The sequence below is a fragment of the Bidens hawaiensis genome, unplaced genomic scaffold (assembly GCF_021521415.1).
Source record: "Bidens hawaiensis isolate Kalapana, Puna unplaced genomic scaffold, B.hawaiensis_p1.1 tig00012385_1, whole genome shotgun sequence".
Lineage (NCBI taxonomy): Eukaryota > Viridiplantae > Streptophyta > Magnoliopsida > Asterales > Asteraceae > Bidens > Bidens hawaiensis.
Genome location: NW_027492011.1, coordinates 392220 through 412161, shown reverse-complemented (window position 1 = coordinate 412161; position 19942 = coordinate 392220). Strand labels below are relative to the sequence as shown.

The 19942-nt window shown below is 32.7% G+C and overlaps 3 protein-coding genes and 1 pseudogene across 4 annotated transcripts; 3 read left to right on the top strand and 1 right to left on the bottom strand.

Moving 5' to 3' along the window:
• LOC143540899 (uncharacterized) lies at positions 1-4782 on the top strand. Its single transcript, XM_077033858.1, has 15 exons — positions 1-70; positions 167-237; positions 408-462; positions 576-704; positions 1034-1234; positions 1315-1519; positions 1604-1753; positions 1867-1926; positions 2029-2415; positions 2553-2746; positions 2854-3244; positions 3362-4074; positions 4148-4450; positions 4556-4623; positions 4726-4782. Exons 1-15 carry the CDS (start codon positions 1-3, stop codon positions 4780-4782), a joined length of 3054 nt encoding a protein of 1017 aa, XP_076889973.1.
• Positions 4783-5390: 608 nt separating this feature from the next.
• LOC143540898 (uncharacterized) lies at positions 5391-7773 on the top strand. Its single transcript, XM_077033857.1, has 5 exons — positions 5391-5961; positions 7034-7182; positions 7274-7279; positions 7437-7489; positions 7767-7773. Exons 1-5 carry the CDS (start codon positions 5391-5393, stop codon positions 7771-7773), a joined length of 786 nt encoding a protein of 261 aa, XP_076889972.1.
• A 3504-nt stretch (positions 7774-11277) lies between these two features.
• LOC143540886 (uncharacterized) lies at positions 11278-14569 on the top strand. The gene is made up of 6 exons (XM_077033847.1): positions 11278-11368; positions 12180-12347; positions 12442-12576; positions 13153-13260; positions 13393-13464; positions 14048-14569. Exons 2-6 carry the CDS (start codon positions 12213-12215, stop codon positions 14210-14212), a joined length of 615 nt encoding a protein of 204 aa, XP_076889962.1. The 5' UTR covers positions 11278-11368; positions 12180-12212; the 3' UTR covers positions 14213-14569.
• A 3816-nt stretch (positions 14570-18385) lies between these two features.
• LOC143540884 (protein RADIALIS-like 1 pseudogene) lies at positions 18386-19471 on the bottom strand (annotated as a pseudogene). The gene is made up of 2 exons (XR_013136663.1): positions 19111-19471; positions 18386-18563 (listed from the first exon to the last, which is right to left on the bottom strand). The product of XR_013136663.1 is annotated as a protein RADIALIS-like 1 pseudogene (transcript).
• Positions 19472-19942: the final 471 nt, after the last annotated feature.

The window sequence follows — 19942 nt, the reverse complement described above, 5'->3', positions numbered from 1 at the left end:
ATGTCTTCATCATCAAAGAAACGAAAATCTACTCCCTCCGCCTCAAATATCAACAACGAAGATCCAAATGGTATTGTATTTAATCCTTAAGAAGCTATCAACCATACATATTCTTTAGCGGTATTGATTTTTTGATTTAAACCGTATTTTTTTATTTTTCTTTTAGGTAATCTTCCAAGAAAACCATTGTCTGATGTTTCAAACACGCCACAGCAAAATAATGTTCAAAGTGTTCATGTTAATCCTCCTAATACATGTTTCTTGAACCGATACTCATCTCCAAACTATCATTACAATCAATACGGTATAATCTGTAGACGTCAATTTTTTAATAATAATTATAATGAAGTTGAATACGTTTGTTTTTTAATATTAATTTGGTATTTTCTATTTTGTTAATTGGGCAGTTTGGTTATGTTTCAAACAATACACAAGTTACTATATTTCAAAACAACACACCAAGTAATTATGTGTGTAATTCTCTTGCAACTAAGTTTTAAATGTACTATGGTTTGTTATTTGTTTAAATTTATTGTTATTATTTTGATTGATTTATATTAAAATCCTAAATGCAGGTTCTAATAACAGAACCTATACTCCGTTTGAAGTTCAAAGCGGTTCTTTGTCTAAGTCTTACAAGGGGAAGGAAAACGTATATCCTTATACATTACCAACCGTAAACAATAATTCACAATATAACAAACGTACGTATCTTTTTGCATATTTCTAGAATATTTAAATTATCTTATTATTGTTATATTTATTATTCATTTTACATTTTACATTGTATATATATATATATATATATATATATATTTGCAGATGATACATCTACTCAAGTTGAAAGTTCGTTTTCATCAAAACGAAAACAAAGAAAGGATATTCTAGATGGGAAACGTGATAAAATAAAACATTCTTTAAACAAAATTTCATAAAGAAGCCCGTCTATCACAAGTATCGCCTATTTTCTTTTAATCATTATATTTATTTGTTGTGTTAGTAGTTATACTCCGTATAATATTTTGTTGAACAGGTTGTGTTACTTCTTCTAACATCAACACTAACCCCATATTGAGTAATAGCGCTTCTGTTTCTAACTACATAAATTCGGGAAGTACCTCATCAACAAGGCATAAAGGACGACCAATGAGAACAAGCAATACTACTGTTATACCTATGCAGCCGTTAAATGATTTTGAGTTTGTTGTAGATGTTTTTAAAGGCATATCGTCAGGTTATTTGTTAATACATTATGTAATTCTACATAGTATGTTCTAAATCCATGTCATAACTTCTTTTGCATTTGTTGTACAGATTACCTTGATCTTGGTAATCAAACTTTCCAATGTGATTCATGCAAAGCCTGTTTATGGGAAGCTGAATCTAGGAGAGGAAAACATAGTAGTGGCGATTCAAATTCCTCTTTATGTTGTCGCAGCGGGAATGTTCAACTGCCTGAATTAAAACAGCCTCATGAAAGTTATGTTAAGTTATTTCGTGGCGAGGATCCTTTAAGCAAGTATTTTTTGAAAAATATTAGACGATTCAATTTAATGTTCTCCTTTACATCAATGGGTGGAAAAATTGACAATTTCATTAATAGAGGAAACGCTCCATACACGTTTAGACTAAGTGGAGAAAACTACCATTCTATAGGAACTCTCCTTCCATTAGATGGTAACAAACCTCAGTTTGCTCAACTATACATTTATGATACAGAGAACGAAGTTTCAAACCGACAACGAATTTTTGGGTAAGACTTACCTTAACCAGTATATGTTTATAATTTTTATAAACATATTATTTTATAATATATTACATTCATATTAACTTTAAAGTGTATTTTTTCCTTTGTTTTTCTTGCAGTCAATTATCCAGAGATGACAAAAAGTTTGATGATTATATTATTAATTATCTGAAGGAAATGTTAGACTCACAAAATCCATTGGTTCAGGCCTATCGGATGGTATGTGATTATTTTAAAGAAAATCCTCATAATGATTGAAAACTCCGCATTGTTGGAACAAGGCAATACGATGCTAGGACCTATAACTTACCAACGGCCTCTGAGGTTGCTGCTCTTATAGTTGGAGATATTGGTGATGTCTTGGACAATAGAGATATAATAGTTAACTCGAGGTCTGGCGGTCTTCGACGAATTAGTGAGCTTCATCCTTCTTATACCCCTCTCCAATTTCCTTTGCTTTTTCCTTTTGGTGAGAATGGTTATAAGATAGACATTCCTCATCGGAATGTCGATCCTTCATCTACTGCTGCCCGTAAGAAGTGCACGATGCGAGAGTTCTTTGCATATAGGTTACAAGATAGGCCTAACCAATTCTCACTACCCTTAAATGGTAGGAGGCTTTTTCAGCAGCTTTTGGTAGACAAACACACCATGGTTGAGAGTCAAAGGTTGCATTTTATACGTTCTAAACAGAGTGAACTTCAGATGTTTCCACATCTGGTCAGCGTGTAGTTCTTCCATCATCTTTTACCGGAGGAAGTAGATATATGATGCAAAATTATTTGGACGCCATTTGTCTTTGTAGATGGTACGGTTATTCAGATTTTTTCTTAACCATTACGTGCAATCCCGGTTGGCCAGAAGTCAAGCGTTTTTTGAAGGATACCGGTTTAAATTCTGAAGACAGGCCCGATATATTATGTCGTATTTTTAAGATGAAGCTTGATTCAATGATTAAGTTGTTGAAGGATAAGTCTTTGTTTGGGAAGGTTAAAGCAGGTTCGGTTCGCAAATAAAAATTTATATTTTCATATTTTTTCCTGCTAATTTTGAAGATCTTTATTTTATTATTTTGTGCTAATTTTTATTTTTAATTCCAAATGCAGCCGTTTACACAATTGAGTTTCAGAAACGTAGTCTACCTCATGCCCATATTTGCTTATTCATTCATCCAGATAATAAAATTCATAATCCATCCGATATAGATATGTTTGTTTCAAGTGAAATTCCAGACAAGTTGACTGAACCAGACCTATACCAGCTTGTGTCGGATCATATGCTTCATGGTCCTTGTGGCGAGGCTAATCCGAGCTGTAGCTGCATGATTGATAGAGAATGTTCCAAAATTTTTCCAAAAATATTTCAAAGTGAGACAAGTATAGATTCAAAAGGTTTTCCAATTTACAAAAGAAGAGATAATGGACGTTACGTCGTTAAGAAAGGAATAAATTTAGATAATAGAAGTGTTGTCCCTTACAACAAAATTCTGTTAAGAAAGTATCAAGCCCATATAAATGTCGAGTGGTGCAATCAAGAAGGATCAATAAAGTATTTGTTTAAATATATAAATAAGGGTCCAGATCATGCTACAATTTCCCTTGTCTAAAATAACAGCCCCGATAATGAAGATCCTAATGCGGACGAGATTAAAGCATTTTATGATTGTAGATATCTTTCTGCATGTGAGGCTGCCTGGAGGATATTTGCTTTTGATGTTCATTACAGGTTCCCGGCTGTTACGAGACTTCCTTTCCATTTACCTGGTCAGCAACAAGTAATTTATGGTCCGGAGGAAGATATTGAAGACGTTCTTACGAAGCCTTCCAATGCTGCTTCAATGTTTATTGGTTGGATGGAATCCAATAAAAGCTATAGGCATGCAAGGAAGCTATCCTATGCTGAGTTTCCAACACAGTTTGTATGGAAAAAAACAGCACCACCGAAATGGGTACCAAGGTTAAAGGGATTTGCTATTGGTAGAATTCATGCCGTTCCTTCATCGTTTGATGAGGCCTACTACTTACGAATATTTTTAAACAAGGTTAAAGGACCCCAATGTTTCGAAGATATTCGCACGGTAGATGGTGTTGTTTGTGATTCTTTTAGAGATGCATGTTATAGAAGAGGGCTTTTAGATGATGATAAGGAGTACATAGAAGCAATAGACGAAGCAAGCCATACCGCAAACGGATATTATCTAAGGAATTTGTTTGCAACAATGCTTATAACATTCTCATTATCAAGACCTGATTACGTTTGGGATAATACATGGCAATTCTTAGTCGACGGTATTCTTTATTATCAACAAAAGAAACACAAGAATCCAGGTTAGTTTTGTTCTATATGTGATATTTTGTTATTGTAGTTTACTTTAAAGTAAATTAATTAATTATTTTTTAGATTTGTGTCTTAGTGACGACCAACTTAAGAACTTGGCATTACTTGAGATTGAAGAGTTTTTGGTATCAAACAATTCATCTCTACGTAGGTCTTCGCACATGCCGTTTCCAGATCAGGAATCTATATCTGCCTCAATGAATCCTCTTATGATGGAAGAACTAGCTTATGATACCGATGCTTTGACAAATGATTTTAAGCATTTGTATATATCTCTAACTTCTGAACAAAAAGGCGTTTACAACGAAATATTTGACTCATGGAAACGTAAAAAAGGTGGTGTTTTTTTCGTTTATGGTTATGGAGGTACCGGCAAAACATACTTATGAAAAACTTTATCCGCCTCAATTCGGTCTAAGGGAGAAATTGTTCTTAATGTTGCTTCAAGTGAAATAGCATCTTTATTATTAGAAGGCGGTAGAACTGCTCATTCAAGATTCCTCATTCCAATCAATCTTACCGAGGACTCCCAATGTCAGGTAAGTATTATAAATCTTATTAGGTAGTTATTATTTTACAGTTTAATTTATCTTTTTTAATTATTATATTTAATATAATGTTTACATATTCAACATTTTCAGGTTAAGGGAAATACTGATGTTTCTGACTTATTGAAGAAAACATCATTAATAATTTGAGACGAAGCTCCAATGATTCATAAACATGCGTTTGAAGCGTTGGACAGAACGCTAAAAGATGTTATGAAAGGTGATTTGGCAAACACTTCTGAATCATTGTTTGGAGGTAAGGTAGTTGTCCTTGGAGGTGATTTCAGACAGATTTTACCTATTGTACAGAATGGAACAAGAAACGAGTGTGTCAATGCCACAATTAGGCCACGTTTGTTTTTTTAGAGATTTAAGTCTGAATCTGAATACCACATCTGAATGTTAAGAGGTGGTTCAAATGTATGAAATCTGAATCATTAAGAGGTGGAGGCTAGAGACGAACCTCTAGTCGTCGGAGATGGAGCCTAGTCTCTGGGTTAGAAGTTAATGGAGGCCGGAGACAAGCGTATGTTTTTTTTTGGGTTAAGAGGTTTTCAGACCCACTAAAAGCTCTTACTGGTTCAGATGCTATTAAGACGCTGAACCTCTTAATGCCAGAAAAAAAAAACAAACAGCCCCACGTCTGATTACGTCTGACCGAATCAGACGTTTTCCTCTATTCATAGAAAAGAGGCAAAAACAAACAGGGCCTTAGTTCTTCTTACATATGGTCAAAGTGTAAGGTTTTGAAACTAACAATGAACATGAGGTTAACTGTTGGTTCTCAAATGACAAACACTTTAGAGATTCAAAAATTTGTTGATTGGTTGTTGGATATTGGTGAAGGTAATCTTGGTGGTCCGAATGATGGTGAAGCAACTATATCAATTCTAGATGACCTTCTAATAAAACATTCCCTTGATCCTATGTCGGATTTAATAGACTTTGTTTATCCTTCTATGTTAGAAAGGTTTAACGATCTTACTTACTTTCAAGAACGGGCGTTGCTTGCTCACTTAAATGAGGTGGTTCAAGAAATTAATGATCGTATGTTATCATATTTTCCCGGTCAAGAAATGGAATACTTAAGTTCAGATAGTATCGATGAGGTTGAAAGGGTCTTAGAAGATTTTGATCCCACGTTGTACTCTCCTGATTTCCTTAATGGTATAAAGATGTCTGGAATGCCAAACCATCGTTTGTTACTTAAGGTGGGAGTTCCTATTATGTTACTAAGAAATATTAATCAGAAAAAAGGTTTGTGCAATGGAACTAGACTACAAGTTGTTAGTTTGGGAAAACGCGTCATTGAAGCTAAGGTTGTTTCTGGTACAAATATAGGATTTCGTACTTTAATTAGCTGAATAAATCTTACACCTTCTGATAAGAAGCTTCCATTCAAGTTAAAGAGAAGACAGTTTCCTATATCCGTTTGTTTTGCAATGACTATAAATAAAAGTCAAGGACAATCGTTATCGCGTGTTGGATTATATTTAAAAGACCCGGTTTTTACTCATGGCCAACTTTATGTTGCTTTGTCTAGAGTTAAGACTCGAGAAGGTATTAAGATTGTTTTACTAGATAAAGAATCTCAGTTGATTAATGAAACAAAAAAAAGTTGTGTATAAGGAAATATTTGGAAACCTTTTATGAGTTTTTACATTTCATTTTCGTTTGTGTTTCAACAGTTGTAATTGCATTTAACTTTTTATTATAAAAGGATTGTGTTAATTATTTTATGTCTAACTATAGGTATATGTTTGTTTGTTAATCATCCATTATTTTTTCTTATTTTTTATGTTTCTCTTTTATCTTGTACTCAGTATATTTTAGGAAATTAATGATAAAAAAAATATTTATACGATATTTGATTAAACTTTATATTTGTAGGCTAACTTATTTGATATGTATTGGATTATATCTATTTACCAGATTTTGTATTTAAAAAAAACATAGGTATAATGTTTAAAAACAGTCTGAAACTATAGGGTTAATAATTAGTTTTCTTGATTCAATAAACCGTCATTAATTTTTATTAATTTATACAGTTTTTGAAGATGAACAATCATACCCTAACTTCTTCAATCAAACACCAAACAATTTTCGTCTTCTTCCACAATGTCGACAATTGTTAACTGGAAATTTTCCACCGATTACAACAGATATGCGTTCCTTATCAGTGATCTTTCCGTAATTTATAAGTATAACATCCACTCTGTTATGTCTTTTGGAATTCTCAACAAGTACCAAATCTTCGGCGCTGGCAATTGAAAAGTAGTTCTAACTGATGAAGAGAACTCGCTGATGAATGCTATACGAGAAGATATTTTACAACATGATCAAGAGGTTCTTCCGGTTGTCAATGTTAGTGAGTGGTATTTTTATCCTTTCCTGAATTTAGTTGTTATAAAGTATGTCAACGGCCAACAGAAGACTGTTAAGCCAAAAACAATTTTGCAATCCGATGATCTTTTCCTATTAAGAGATTTGGATGAGTTGAAGCTTTCGAATGAGAGAAAACACAGGGCACATTTTGATTTGGAAGAGGAGGTCGGTCAGAAAGTGAAATGGTTGTTAGATTGTCAAAATTATGAGTTCGATTTTGATGATTTACAAAGTTATTTGGATTATGATGTTGAAGTTTAAGGTAACAATTATTCAATAAGTTGTTTATTTACTTAGTCTAAATATTTAGTTTATTGTTTGCTATGTTTTGGTTGATTATGTTATTACATTAATTTATAAATACAAATTCCTAAAACGTACAATAAACTGCTAAAATCGTTTATTTTTTTGTTTTGTAGGTTGTTATGGCAGTTTTGTTTTGTTGGTGGATTGTGGATGAATATGATGTTTGGTAAGTTGAATTCACATGTTTAGATCTTCTATTGTTGTAGTTCTTATGTTTAATATGTTTGTTACAATAATATTATATTTTCAAAATTCTATGATTTTTTTTAACCAGTTTGATGCGTTTGTTGTGACTATAAAGTTGTGTTACATTTTCACATTTTGTGTGTATTATAACACAAAAGTATTTACATATTTATGTTTACATTTAGTCTTTATGATATATGTTAGTAACCTTTTTGTTAATAGTTAATTGACTTCCATGGTTTGTTTGTCTTTTTCAGGTTTTAGTGCATGATGATTCTGTTTTGATGAAGGAAATTTTGAATATCATGTCGGTATAAGAATGTTAACATCTGTATATTTTTCATGACTTTTGTTATAAACTTAAGTTTGTGTAGTTAGTAAGTTTTTATGTAGACAATATTCTTATCTATATCTCAAATATAGTGATATATGATATATTTTGGGTTGTAAATTTGATGATATCTTATGGTTTATTATATATATTATGATATTGTATGGTAGTTTATATACATTTTGTTACATATCTAATGTCAACCCGTGTGTAACACGGGTACGAACCTAGTATAAAATAAATTATGGTCATATATATGTATACAATATATAAAATAAAGGTAGAAGACACGTGAACTTGACATTCACGAAGATATAGAGAATCATTTCTATCATCCTTGATTCTTCTAATAATATTATTTAAAACACTTATATACATAAATAGATATAAGTGGGCCATCATCATCATCATCATCATCATCATCATCTTTAAGCCCAATGTTTTAGTTGGTAGTCAATAAACAAACGGCCCAAAACACCTGGCTGTTACAAGGTGGTGTTACTGGTGCATAGAGGTGGGCAAACTGGTTTTTATCGAAAACCAGGTAGGAACAGGTTATGGGTATCATTTAGTTTTTTATAAGGTTTTGACCAAGTCGGGTCCGGTTTGGTTTAGGGCTCGGATACGGCTTCTCTGAGAAACTGAAACTTGTTTCGTACCCATGGGTTGGGTATACGGGTTTCGGTTTCGAGTCGAGTCGGTTTTATGCACGTATTGGTTAACCGGTCGTGAAACCGGCTTTTTTGGGCGCCACTATTAAACAATGCCAAAAATTAGTGTTTACTTATTTGTCCATCGACCTGCATATGCTATTAAGATCGTTAATTTAATATTCCAAATCGGTTAGCTAACTTATCTCGTAATGATACACATGTTTGTTTCCCGTTGTTTAAAATTAACAATTGTATTAAGGAGTGTTTGGGATTCCTTATTTTACCCTCTTATAACTTTAAATAAGTTAATAAGTTACAAAGTGTATCTTATTAACTTCTCTCTCTTAGATCAATAGCAATCATGAACACCTTATTCTTTTTTTAAAAAAATTAAAAAATTATAAGTTGACAAAAATAAACAATCCCAAACACCCCCCTAACATGATACAATAGCACTCCCAAACACCTTATTCCTTTTTAAAAAATTAATAAGTTATAAGTTGATAAAAATAAATAATCCCAAACACCCCCTAACATGACACCCTTCACTACAAAATCAGTCTTAAGTTAAAAGAATATAATGAGGTTGTTGAGGCGATTATTTTTATTGCTTGGTGGATTATTTGTAAAGCCCGGAATGAGGCGATTTTTGGCTCACTGATCGAATACAAAGATGTTCTGTTCGATTCGATTGTGACGGTTTCTTATTTGTGGTCCTCGTCTTGTAATTGTAATTTTCGTATGAATTGGATAAAGTGGCTTAAAAACCCGTTACTTATTATGTAATTTTGTTCTTGCCCCCGGTTAGGCTTTTTTAACCGGGTATGTGCTTTTGATTTAAGCTTGCTTTTCAAAAAAAAAAAAAGTATATAATGAGAGTTAGTAAAATGTTGTGATTATATTACTACATAACATTCATAAGCATCACATTTAAAGATAAAACTTATTACGGTTACGGTTCGAGAGGGTCTCGTAAAATACACGACACAACATGGTCACCTATAGTGTCATACACGATCATGATATTAATCGTCGCATTTTTTCCAAACACGAAAACACAACAATGTCTTTAATACGACAACCTGTCAAACTCAAACTCAAACTCAAAAACCAGTTTAACTCCATATCATTTCGTGTCAACAGGTCCGTGTGACACAGTGTCCACAATAATAATAATAATAATAATTATAATATAGAATAATATAAACTTTAACATTGTGTTCCAGAGTCACACTTATGAGAGAAAAGGAAATGAAATGGAAGGAAATGTAAAAAGGAGTGTGTTCCTGAGATTTTTTTTAGAAGGAAAGTAAAGGAATTATAAAAATCTTGTGTTTTTTCAAGATTCATTTAAGATAAGAAAGGAAAGAAAAAAAGGAGAAAAGTAAAGGATTTAAAGAGTATTTGGTTTCTTTCCAATTTGGAAGGAATTGGATGGAAAGAAAGAACATGAAAGGAAAGGAGAATGAATGGAAATGAAAAGAAAGGAAATGTTTCTTTTCCTTTCCTTTCTTTTATTACATGAACTCGGGAACACAGCGTTAGGAGTGGGGGGTTTGTTCGATAATAATAAACGGTATATTCTGGTATATTTTCTTGGAATTGCGAGTAAGAGCATTCTCATCCCTATCTCTATAATTACACTAAAAAACATTACATTTCTCTCTCCTATTCAATTAAATAATATTTTTATACCTTTATCATTACAGTTTTCTCTCTCCTCTACTCACAACCAATCCAACAAATATTAAAAAATTAAATAGGGGCAAACAATGTTCCCCAAATTTACAAAAAAATCACTACATTTCTCTCTCAACCCTATAATTTACACTCACAACCCCACAATATAATTTACAAACTCCCCACACATAATTATAGGGGATGGGATGAGAATGCTCTAATTCATTAATAATGGAACCCGAGAATATGACATATTAGTGAGATTCGAACTCGAAATGTGGCACAAACCGGTTTTGGTTAAAACCGATTTTGTTTGGTCAACAAAATTCAAAACTGGTTTATGATTAGTTTTTTTAGTTGAAACCGGTTTCTTGACTATGTTACGATCAATTTCGGTTCAGGTTTTGATCGTTTCGGATCTGGTTTTGGTTGGTTAACCTGTTTGGAACTGGTTTTGGTGGAGAAAATTAAAAACCGGTTTCGAACCTACGGTTTCAATCGAAATCAAACCGGTTTCTACATAATTGGTTTTAAATCGTTTCGGTTCGGTTTTTGGGTCGTTCGGTTTACTGGTTTATTTTCCTACCTCTACTGGTGCTTTACATCTAGTGGTGCTTTACGCAACTTTAAACCCGAAAATATAACATATGAGTGGTAGTTATATTTTGATTTTTCATTATCATCATCATCGTACTCAGTAAATTTCAACAATAGCAAAACTATAGTAGGGTCTGAAGAGGGTAAGATGTAGATAGCCTTACCTCTACCCCTAAGAATAGAGAGGCTGATTCGGTGAGACCCCGGCTCGATAGTAAGGCTTAATAACATGCCATACACGACACAACACGGTCACCTATAGTGTCAGACACGAACATGATACTAATCGTCTCATTTTTTCCAAACACGAAAACACACAAAGTCTTTAATACGACAACCTGTCAAACTCAAACTCAAAAACCAGTTTACCTCCATATCATTTCGTGTCAACAGGTCCGTGTGACACATTGTCCACAATAATAATAATAATAATAATATAGAATAATAAAAACTTAAGTGCTCATTTTATATAAAGAAAAAAACTCTTTTAACATCTTCAATACACATTTACGCCGTCGTCACTGAACAAACACGCGGCGGCTGCGATTCCGGTACACCGTCGCCGGCGACTACCGGTTCCATTCAAGTAATCTCAAATCTTCAATCTCTAAACTCGCGGTTAATTAATTTCATTAATTTCGTCTAATTACAGCTAAATTAGGTCAAAATATTGTATAATTTTGTTCTAATTGTTTACATTTTGTATTGATTCGTGTAATACGTTCATATTATTACACATTTACACTGTTTTAGAAGCTGTTAATTAATTTCGCGTTATTACAACTAAATTAGGTCAAAATTGTTTGTACATTTTAGATACTATTGTTTGAGCTTGGCTGTTTTGATTTACGAGTGCTGGAGTTTGAACTTGGCTTGTTTCGGCTCGTGAGTTGCTTTTTCTAGCTTGAGCTCGGCTTGTTTATTATTTATTTATAGTTTATGTTTCGTTTAGTTAACTAAATGAACGAACGCAAACATAGGCCATGTTCGTTCAATTGTGCTCATGAACGCTCGATAATGTTTTCATTTTCGTTCGTTGACATCCGTTTATGTTTGTTAATGTGTTGTTTGTTTATGTTTGTTCATCAAATGTTAATTTTTCTAACGACTTCTCTAGTCTTATCATATAGATTTAAGAAAAACTATTAACTATATAACAAATATATATATATACGAGTCTTATGTTATTAGTTTATATGTGTTCATTTGTCTTCATTTGTTTGTGTTCGTGAACCGGTTTACGACCAAATTCATTTCCTTAATGAGCAAACACGAGCAAAAAATTTCGTTCGGTTAGGTGCTTGTGAACCGTTCATTTGTGCGATAAACTCCTGACGGACGAACATGAACAAGGCCTTGTTTGGTTTGGCTCAGTTCGTTTACATGTTTCATGTTGCAGGATTATAAACATTTAGGGGTCTGACTGAATACGTAAACGAAGAATGGCTTACTTCCAATACGGTAAAAATATCCTTCGCCGGACTAAGGTTTTGAACTCGGAATGTGTGCTGCATCATCCGTTGTTTTATGGCGGTCAAGGTGTTAGATACAGAAAATTGGAAGTTATACTTACAACTGTAAGTATATCAGTTTTACAGTTAAATGGCTTTCGGCCATTTTATAATTTGCGTAAAATGAAGTAATTGTGTTGTGTTGTGTTGTTGAATGCAGAATATAGACAAGCTGGGGAAAGCAGGTGAAATGGTTAAAGTTGCTCCAGGGCATTTTCGCAACCATTTGATGCCTAAATTGCTTGCGGTTCCGAATATTGATAAGTTTGCTTATTTAATCAACGAACAGAGGAAGGTTGTTCTTGTTATGTTGTCTGCATTTTTCTGATTTGAATTTTTTTACATTTACTGAAGATTTTGCTTATTAGTTTAATGTTTAAAAAACACCACTACCACACTGTCCATACACTTGGCGTGTCATTTAGGCCGGTATGACAAGGAGAAAATGATCATATTGGCCATACAAGTTGCAAATCATACAGTCTGAATGATGTTGGCTGATAAAGAAATTAGTGGTGTGACCACTAACAAAGTCATATGGCCATATGACCATTTTACCAAGGGTTTTTTAATAGTTTTACAGGGAGAAAATGGCCATATGACAGGGAAAATTGGTCATATGGGTCGTCTGTGGCAAATCATACAGCCCGTATGATGCTTTTGGCCGACAAGGAAATGACTGACGTGACCACTGACAAAGTCATATGTATGACCGTTTTTCGCCTGATCGTACAGACCGTATGATGTGATTGGCAAGCTGGCGTACACTTTAATATCATGAGTCTTTTTGGAAAGAATGTGTGAACTATGATGTGATGGCTCATGTTGAAGTTATTTGTTGCTAATCTTTTGAACATGTGTTTTCAACCAGATATATCAACCGAAGGAAGTTGAAGAGGTTAAGGTAGTTCCAAAGACCGAGGAAGATACAATGAAAGAACAACTAAAGGCAGCAAGAAGACTGGAAAATGCAAAGCTGGTTTGTTATTCTGTTTTCTTTTTTGCTGATTTTGAATCTACGTTTGTAGTTTTCTAAATGGCTAATGCCGTAAAATAGCCATGTACTTGAGTTTATTTATTATTTGTTTGATCTGTTTGAGATTTGTTGTAGGTTTTGAGAAGATATATAAAGATAGATACTGAATTGCGTACACCTGTGGACAAAGATGAAATCATTTCTGAGGTATAGCCTTTTTCCTTTACGATCTTTTTGTCGTGTATTCTGCTTATTTCTGCTTACATGTGTAAATTAGTTAATAACTTTAACACCTTGTTAGTTGATATTTTACCAAACATTTATCTGCATGTGGCGGTCGGGCTGGGCCGACCTGCCAATTGAGAAATACTTGCTTAATAGTATACAAGTTTTATCATTGTTACACTCATTGGTGTAGTTATTAAACTTGGTTACTGTTTAGTGATAATTTAAAAAAAAAGTCATTAAGCAGTAAACAAGTAACACTATTAAAACTCGCTTCTTTTTAATTATCTTTACTCTCTTTAATTTTGTAAATAAATACTACTAAATATGATTAGGAAAGATGTATCGTTAATATGTTAATTTATTTCTTTTAAATAAACAATTTACAACATGTAAGCATTTGAATACAAATTACACATGAGTTTTGACCCGTTTATCTGTTTGACTGTTCTGTGTTTTGCTACTTTCATTGCTACATATTTGACCATTTTGATCCCCTATTGAACATTTACAACCTCTTTATACAAATCGATTAAAATGCTATTTCTCTCGGCTGACGTGGCAGGTTGCAAGACAGCTTGGCGTGGGTATCGAGCCTGAAAACTTGCAATTACCGTCTCCGTTGTCAAGTTTAGGCGAATTTGAGGTGCCACTTAGACTGCCCAAAACCCTTCCTTTACCAGAGGGCAAAGTGCGGTGGACTCTCGATGTCAAAATCCGCAAAAAATAAGATATTTTTGGTACTTATAATGTTTTTCTAGGAAAACCTGATTTCATGAATACATGTGGCATTCGGTTTTAAGGTTATTTAGGTTCACAAACTTTTTCGTATTTGGTTTGGAGATGTTTTTGGTTTGGATTTCTAGACGTTTGTTTCGTCTTTAGTTTTCCGGTTTTTTGTAGAATAAGTAAAGATGTCAAACTGAGGTTATTTGCAAGGATAATTGATAATTTTGATGTCTGAAGTTTATAAGTAACTTGATTTAACAAGTTACTGTTTTGTTAGTTTTTTTTGTTTTTTTTTTTGAAAAGGTTTTGCGACGCATGTTTTTAACATACTGTTAGGGGGGAACCGGGTACCCCTATTTGGGTACTGCGGCTATACCACCGCGGGTGTTTATACCCGTTGGAAGGAGAGGAGTGCTTATGTTTGTGTTTGTGTGAGGAAGATGACGCAGGGGTTTATGGGTTGACGGGAAGACTGCTGTTTGTGTTTGAGGCATCCGGCAGGTTCAAATAGGGTGGGTGAGCCATCGACAGTTGATTGGGTTTTTGTCGGGTTCAGGCGGGTTGCGCCCTGTTCTCCAAAATGGTTAAGGAAGTAATGTTGCAAAGACATTTTCTCTTAATATCACCATTGTTGGAGGACAAAAACCATAATATTTAATCGGGGCGCCACCCTAGGCGCAATTGAAGTAACGAGATGAAGGGCATTGATGGCGGGATCAATTACAAATTCAACTAATAAAACTTGACATGTTTATTAAAACAAACAAAAGAAAGATTAAAAACTTAGTTGTTTTTTTAAACCATTACATTCATTTAAGAGCTTAGTTATTCGCATGCCTGGCAGTGATGTGATGACACTTTTCGTTAATTAACCTCCTTTCACAACACTCAGTCTAACTATAATAATCAATTGGATTATTATCCGAATTGGCTGTAAACTATTAAAATAATTGATTTAAAATGAACCCGAAAAGGTTAAACTAAATAATGACTAAATACCTTTTTTTATTTATTTTTGAAGGTTGAAAATTAAGAAAACATAATCTTCTTATAGTTATTGAACTAAATAGTAAAAATATATTTATTGGTTTTGAGCCATTGAGCTCTATGTTTTTCTTTTATTATTGTCTACTACTAGATAGCACATATCTCTAGATTGACAAAACTTCGTCATTTAAAAATAACACGAATTCTAAAGCTACCGTGAAAGACTGGATGCTCGATAAATGACCATCATAGGACAAGACTGGGATAATGGCTTTCCCATTCTTTCCACCTAGCAAAAAGATAGTTCTACCAATCCTTAAGGCACATAGTCGGTAAAAAAATGTTGTGCAAATAAACAAACACATGGTTGGTAAATAATCGGCGTGTTACGCCTTCTGAGCTCGCTATCATTTACTTACATCATTTGTCAATATACTTTTTTTAGCTAGAGCTCCTACGTGGAATGACATGGAAATGTTTGATTGTGAACCCTATTTTTTTTTATAAAAAACATCATACATATTATTTAAACATTTGTTAAAATGATCTTTTTTTTTCATTATGCATAGTGGGTCGTGTTCGTATAGGTCCAAAGCTACCACAGGCCGATCAAGTAAACCTTCAACACACACAAACATTTAAACACAGATTCGACACGACATCACAAATAATAAAGAGCGACAACACCAGTAATTGAAATTATTTTATATGTAGCAGAGTTTTTATGTCCCCATAATCAACGACAAGTTCATCATGAAACAACTGTAATTTTTTTTTACTTTTTTATCTTTTCTTATTATATGGCACTATCAAACATCTCTTAATATATTTCTAACATCATCTACTACTTTTATTGTTTCTGCCATGGCTAGTCTATCTTTCACAACCAAATCTATTAACTTCACTATCATTTACTTACATCATTTGTCAATATACTTTTTTTAGCTAGAGCTCCTACGTGAAATGACATGGAAATGTTTGATTGTGAACCCTATTTTTTTTTTTATAAAAAACATCATACAGTTGTTTCACTTTGGTTGTTTGAAAGGTTAATATCCTTTACAAACATAATGGATGCTTTGGAGTTTGGAAGAACAAATATGGTATTTGGTTTAATTAATAATAAGAATTATCCTCAAATATTGTAATATTCCATGTCACTGATCATCCATCCATAAAACATTGTTCACATTGTCAAATCAAAGTTTAGAAATGTTTTTATTACATTTTATAAGTGATTTTAGTGTAAGTTATTCATATATAAAATTAAAGTTAGAATATGCACTTTTAAGTAATATTACCATAAAACCCTATATAGTGTTATTAGTTTTATTAATATATTGGTTTGTAAAATTTTAAATTTGCATCGGCAACATTTTTATCTATGTTTCAATGTAAATAGTATTTCAAATCGAGTTGTGCATGATAATATACATGCATCGAATCACAAGCATACAAAGCGCCGAAACTGCCTCAAAGTTATGCTTCAAAGTTACTTTTTCTTTTTTTTTTCTTGCGACTTTCAAAATGATATGTTTTATAATATACAAAATTTCCTTTGATTCATGCTTAGATATTTTTATCAACAACTCGACATGAATTTTTTTCAAGACCGGGTTGTGAACAATAAGATATAGGTTCTTGAAGCACAAACGCATAAGCCAAAGCTACTTAAAGGTTTCATTTCTTTTTTTACTTTACAAATAAATATATTATTCTTAATAAAGTTTCTAATACTTTGTTGCTACGTGCTTATTTTTATCTACGATTTAGAGAAAATTTAATTCTAAACTAAACTGTGGGTTTACAAATTTCCCCGTGAGAAGCATGCGGGTTCAGTCCCCGCTAGTTGTTTAAAAGTGCATTTCTTAACGGGAGTAACCAACTATACATCCATCGGAGTAAGCGAGTAGCACACATCTAGCATCGGTCGATCAGTCTTAAATTTTGATACATAGATTTTCGTAATGATGATTTTCATCTAATGATTTTGTGAATGACTTTTAAAGAATGTTTCAGTTTATTAATTGTAAACTCAAAAAATATTAAAACTTGCAGTTATAACAATAAGCCCACTCTTGAACAATACTATATGATGTAATTAAAGTATAATATTTCCCTAAACGCTTCTGTCTCTAATACGTTAGGGTCAAATACAAACAACTTTTAACGTAAAAAGTGTCCAAATAACTAGTATAATTATAATAACACTAGAAGTAATTGTTGTTACTCTACAACTTTTAAACAAGAGTAATTATTATTACTCCACATTATAATTTGTAATATAATTAATCTAGTTCACAACTGCATAATAATAATTACTCTAGTTATTTGTATCCTTAGTATGTTAATTTTATATGTTGCAGATTTCACCTTATACATACTATTGTAGTATCGTGCGTGTTACATCAAAATGATTTTATGGGTTGTCAACATTTTATGTGTTTAAATGTTTTTCATCTTGAAAACGATTCAAGGTTTTTTTAGATGTTTTTTTATGTTTTTGAAGTTAATATAAATAGAAAAAAGATACAAGTTTGAGTACTCTCTTATTACACAATTTTGATATATGAATAATCTTTATAATTGAGAAAGCAAAATGGTTGCGTGGGCATACGTTATGTCATTTTTGGTTGTTTTATATATTCGTACATTCTTATTTTAAATATGTTTTTATAAAATTATTATTTTTCCTAATCTTTATAAGATCGTTAAATTAAGATGTTAATCATGCTCCTAAACACAAGAACCGAAATCTATCGTCTATTGTTTTCAGGAGCGTGTTATGTATTCTTAAAACAATAACGACATATCTCTGTTATGGCTTTTGAACCATGACGTGTTCTATATTCTTAAAACAATTTCACACACACCCTTAGAATAACTTTGTGTGTTTGGATACAGAAATAATTGCGTTCAATTTTATATAATTGAACATTCTTTAATTGGATATGTTTTATGAAATTATTTTCCTTAATCGTTATAAGATCGTTAAAGATGTTAATCATGGTTCTTAAACAAGAACTAAAATCTTCCGCTTACTGTTTTAAGAAGCGTGCTCTATATTCTTAAAACAATAAGCAACAGATTTCGGTTCTTGTTTTATAACCATGGCATAAACACTTTAGGCTATAATGATTAATGAACACACATTTCATAATTCAGTAAAGTAAAAAAGTAATGTTATATATATTGTTATTTCATATGAAGAAGAAGATATAGGTGCCAATTATGGCATAAATCAAAATTACATGAAGGAATCAATTTTATGATTCCATAGTTATGATATTAATAAAATTTCATTGAAGAAAATGACCGTTGGATCTTCCTTATTGCCACATTCATGGACCGTTGGATTCCTTATCCTGCAAGGTTCAAGGAATGTAGAAGAATAATTAGCATTCTCTTCAAACATGTCATATTCATGCATATATATATATGCATGCATTTCTTCTAATGCATGTTTGTGTGTTTGTTTTTTGAATTTTTTTCAAAGTAAAATAAAAAGATCTCAAGAATATGAAGAATAAACGAAGAGATTGATTGTGGGACCATAATATTTTGGACGGTGAATGTTCTTTTTTTAGCTGGTATTTGTTGCAACTTTTGAGTCGATATATGGTTGCTCATCTCACACGTCTACAAAGTCAATTGTGACCACGACTCAAAAGTTATAACATATACCATTTCTAAAAATGCTGTGAAAGCTGTAAAACCGCATTGTTTCCTTTAAATACGTTATAAGATAACAATGTGGTTTCCTGCTTTCATGGTAACAACATATAACATATAATATATGAAGTCAATAAGTTGAAAACTAGAAACGTCGTATACGTGAATATGTTATGTATATAGTAAAAACCAAATCGTGATATGAAAGTTCACGATATATTACATGATATTTGATATTACCTTCTCTACCCGCCACGTCTGGTGGCTCGGTAGTTGGGATAAGGAACATGACCACTCTCAATGCTGTTGAGATCTCGCATAAGTAGTTCATAATGCCTCTCCACTTCCTCAGCAGTTTTCCCAGGGACAACTTTGGCAACATTGTGCCAACGGTCCGGGGTGTCCTTGTCAAACACAGCAAGTGCCCTCTCGAAGGCCTTGTTCTGTTTGGCAGTCCATGAATCGGACCCATGCGAAGACATTGAGCTAGACGCCATATAAACACTCGTGAAACTCGGAAACAAAAGAGGGTATGTAAGATCTCTTAGAATGTGATCACTCTTGTAAGTGTAGAGTACTCTTAAAGTGTGTTGATATATGTGAATTGGTGGCAATGTGTTCTATTTATAGGCTCCAAGAATATAAAGCTGGCCAAACTAGAAGAATTTTTGATGATTGGTCTCATTAAGCACCACGAAATAACCGGGACAATACTATCTCTTCTAGTATGGTGGAAGAATAAGAATCTCCAAGAAATATTACACTTCCTCTTTATCATAATCTTCTTATCTTAACGCGTATAATATCATCTACTCGTGTTTATGCATGGGTATGCTTACCAAAACTTTCTTTTTATAGTTTAAAACAAATTATTACGTCAATACATAATCATTTTTAGGTAAAGAACGACAACACACACACAAGTACCAAAAACTTTACGCATAATCTTCATATTTTGACGAGGTCTTAGTTTAAAACAAATTATTATGTCAATACATAATCATTTTTAGGTAAAGAACGACAAAACACACACACACAAAAGTACCAAAAACTGTACGCATAATCTTCATAT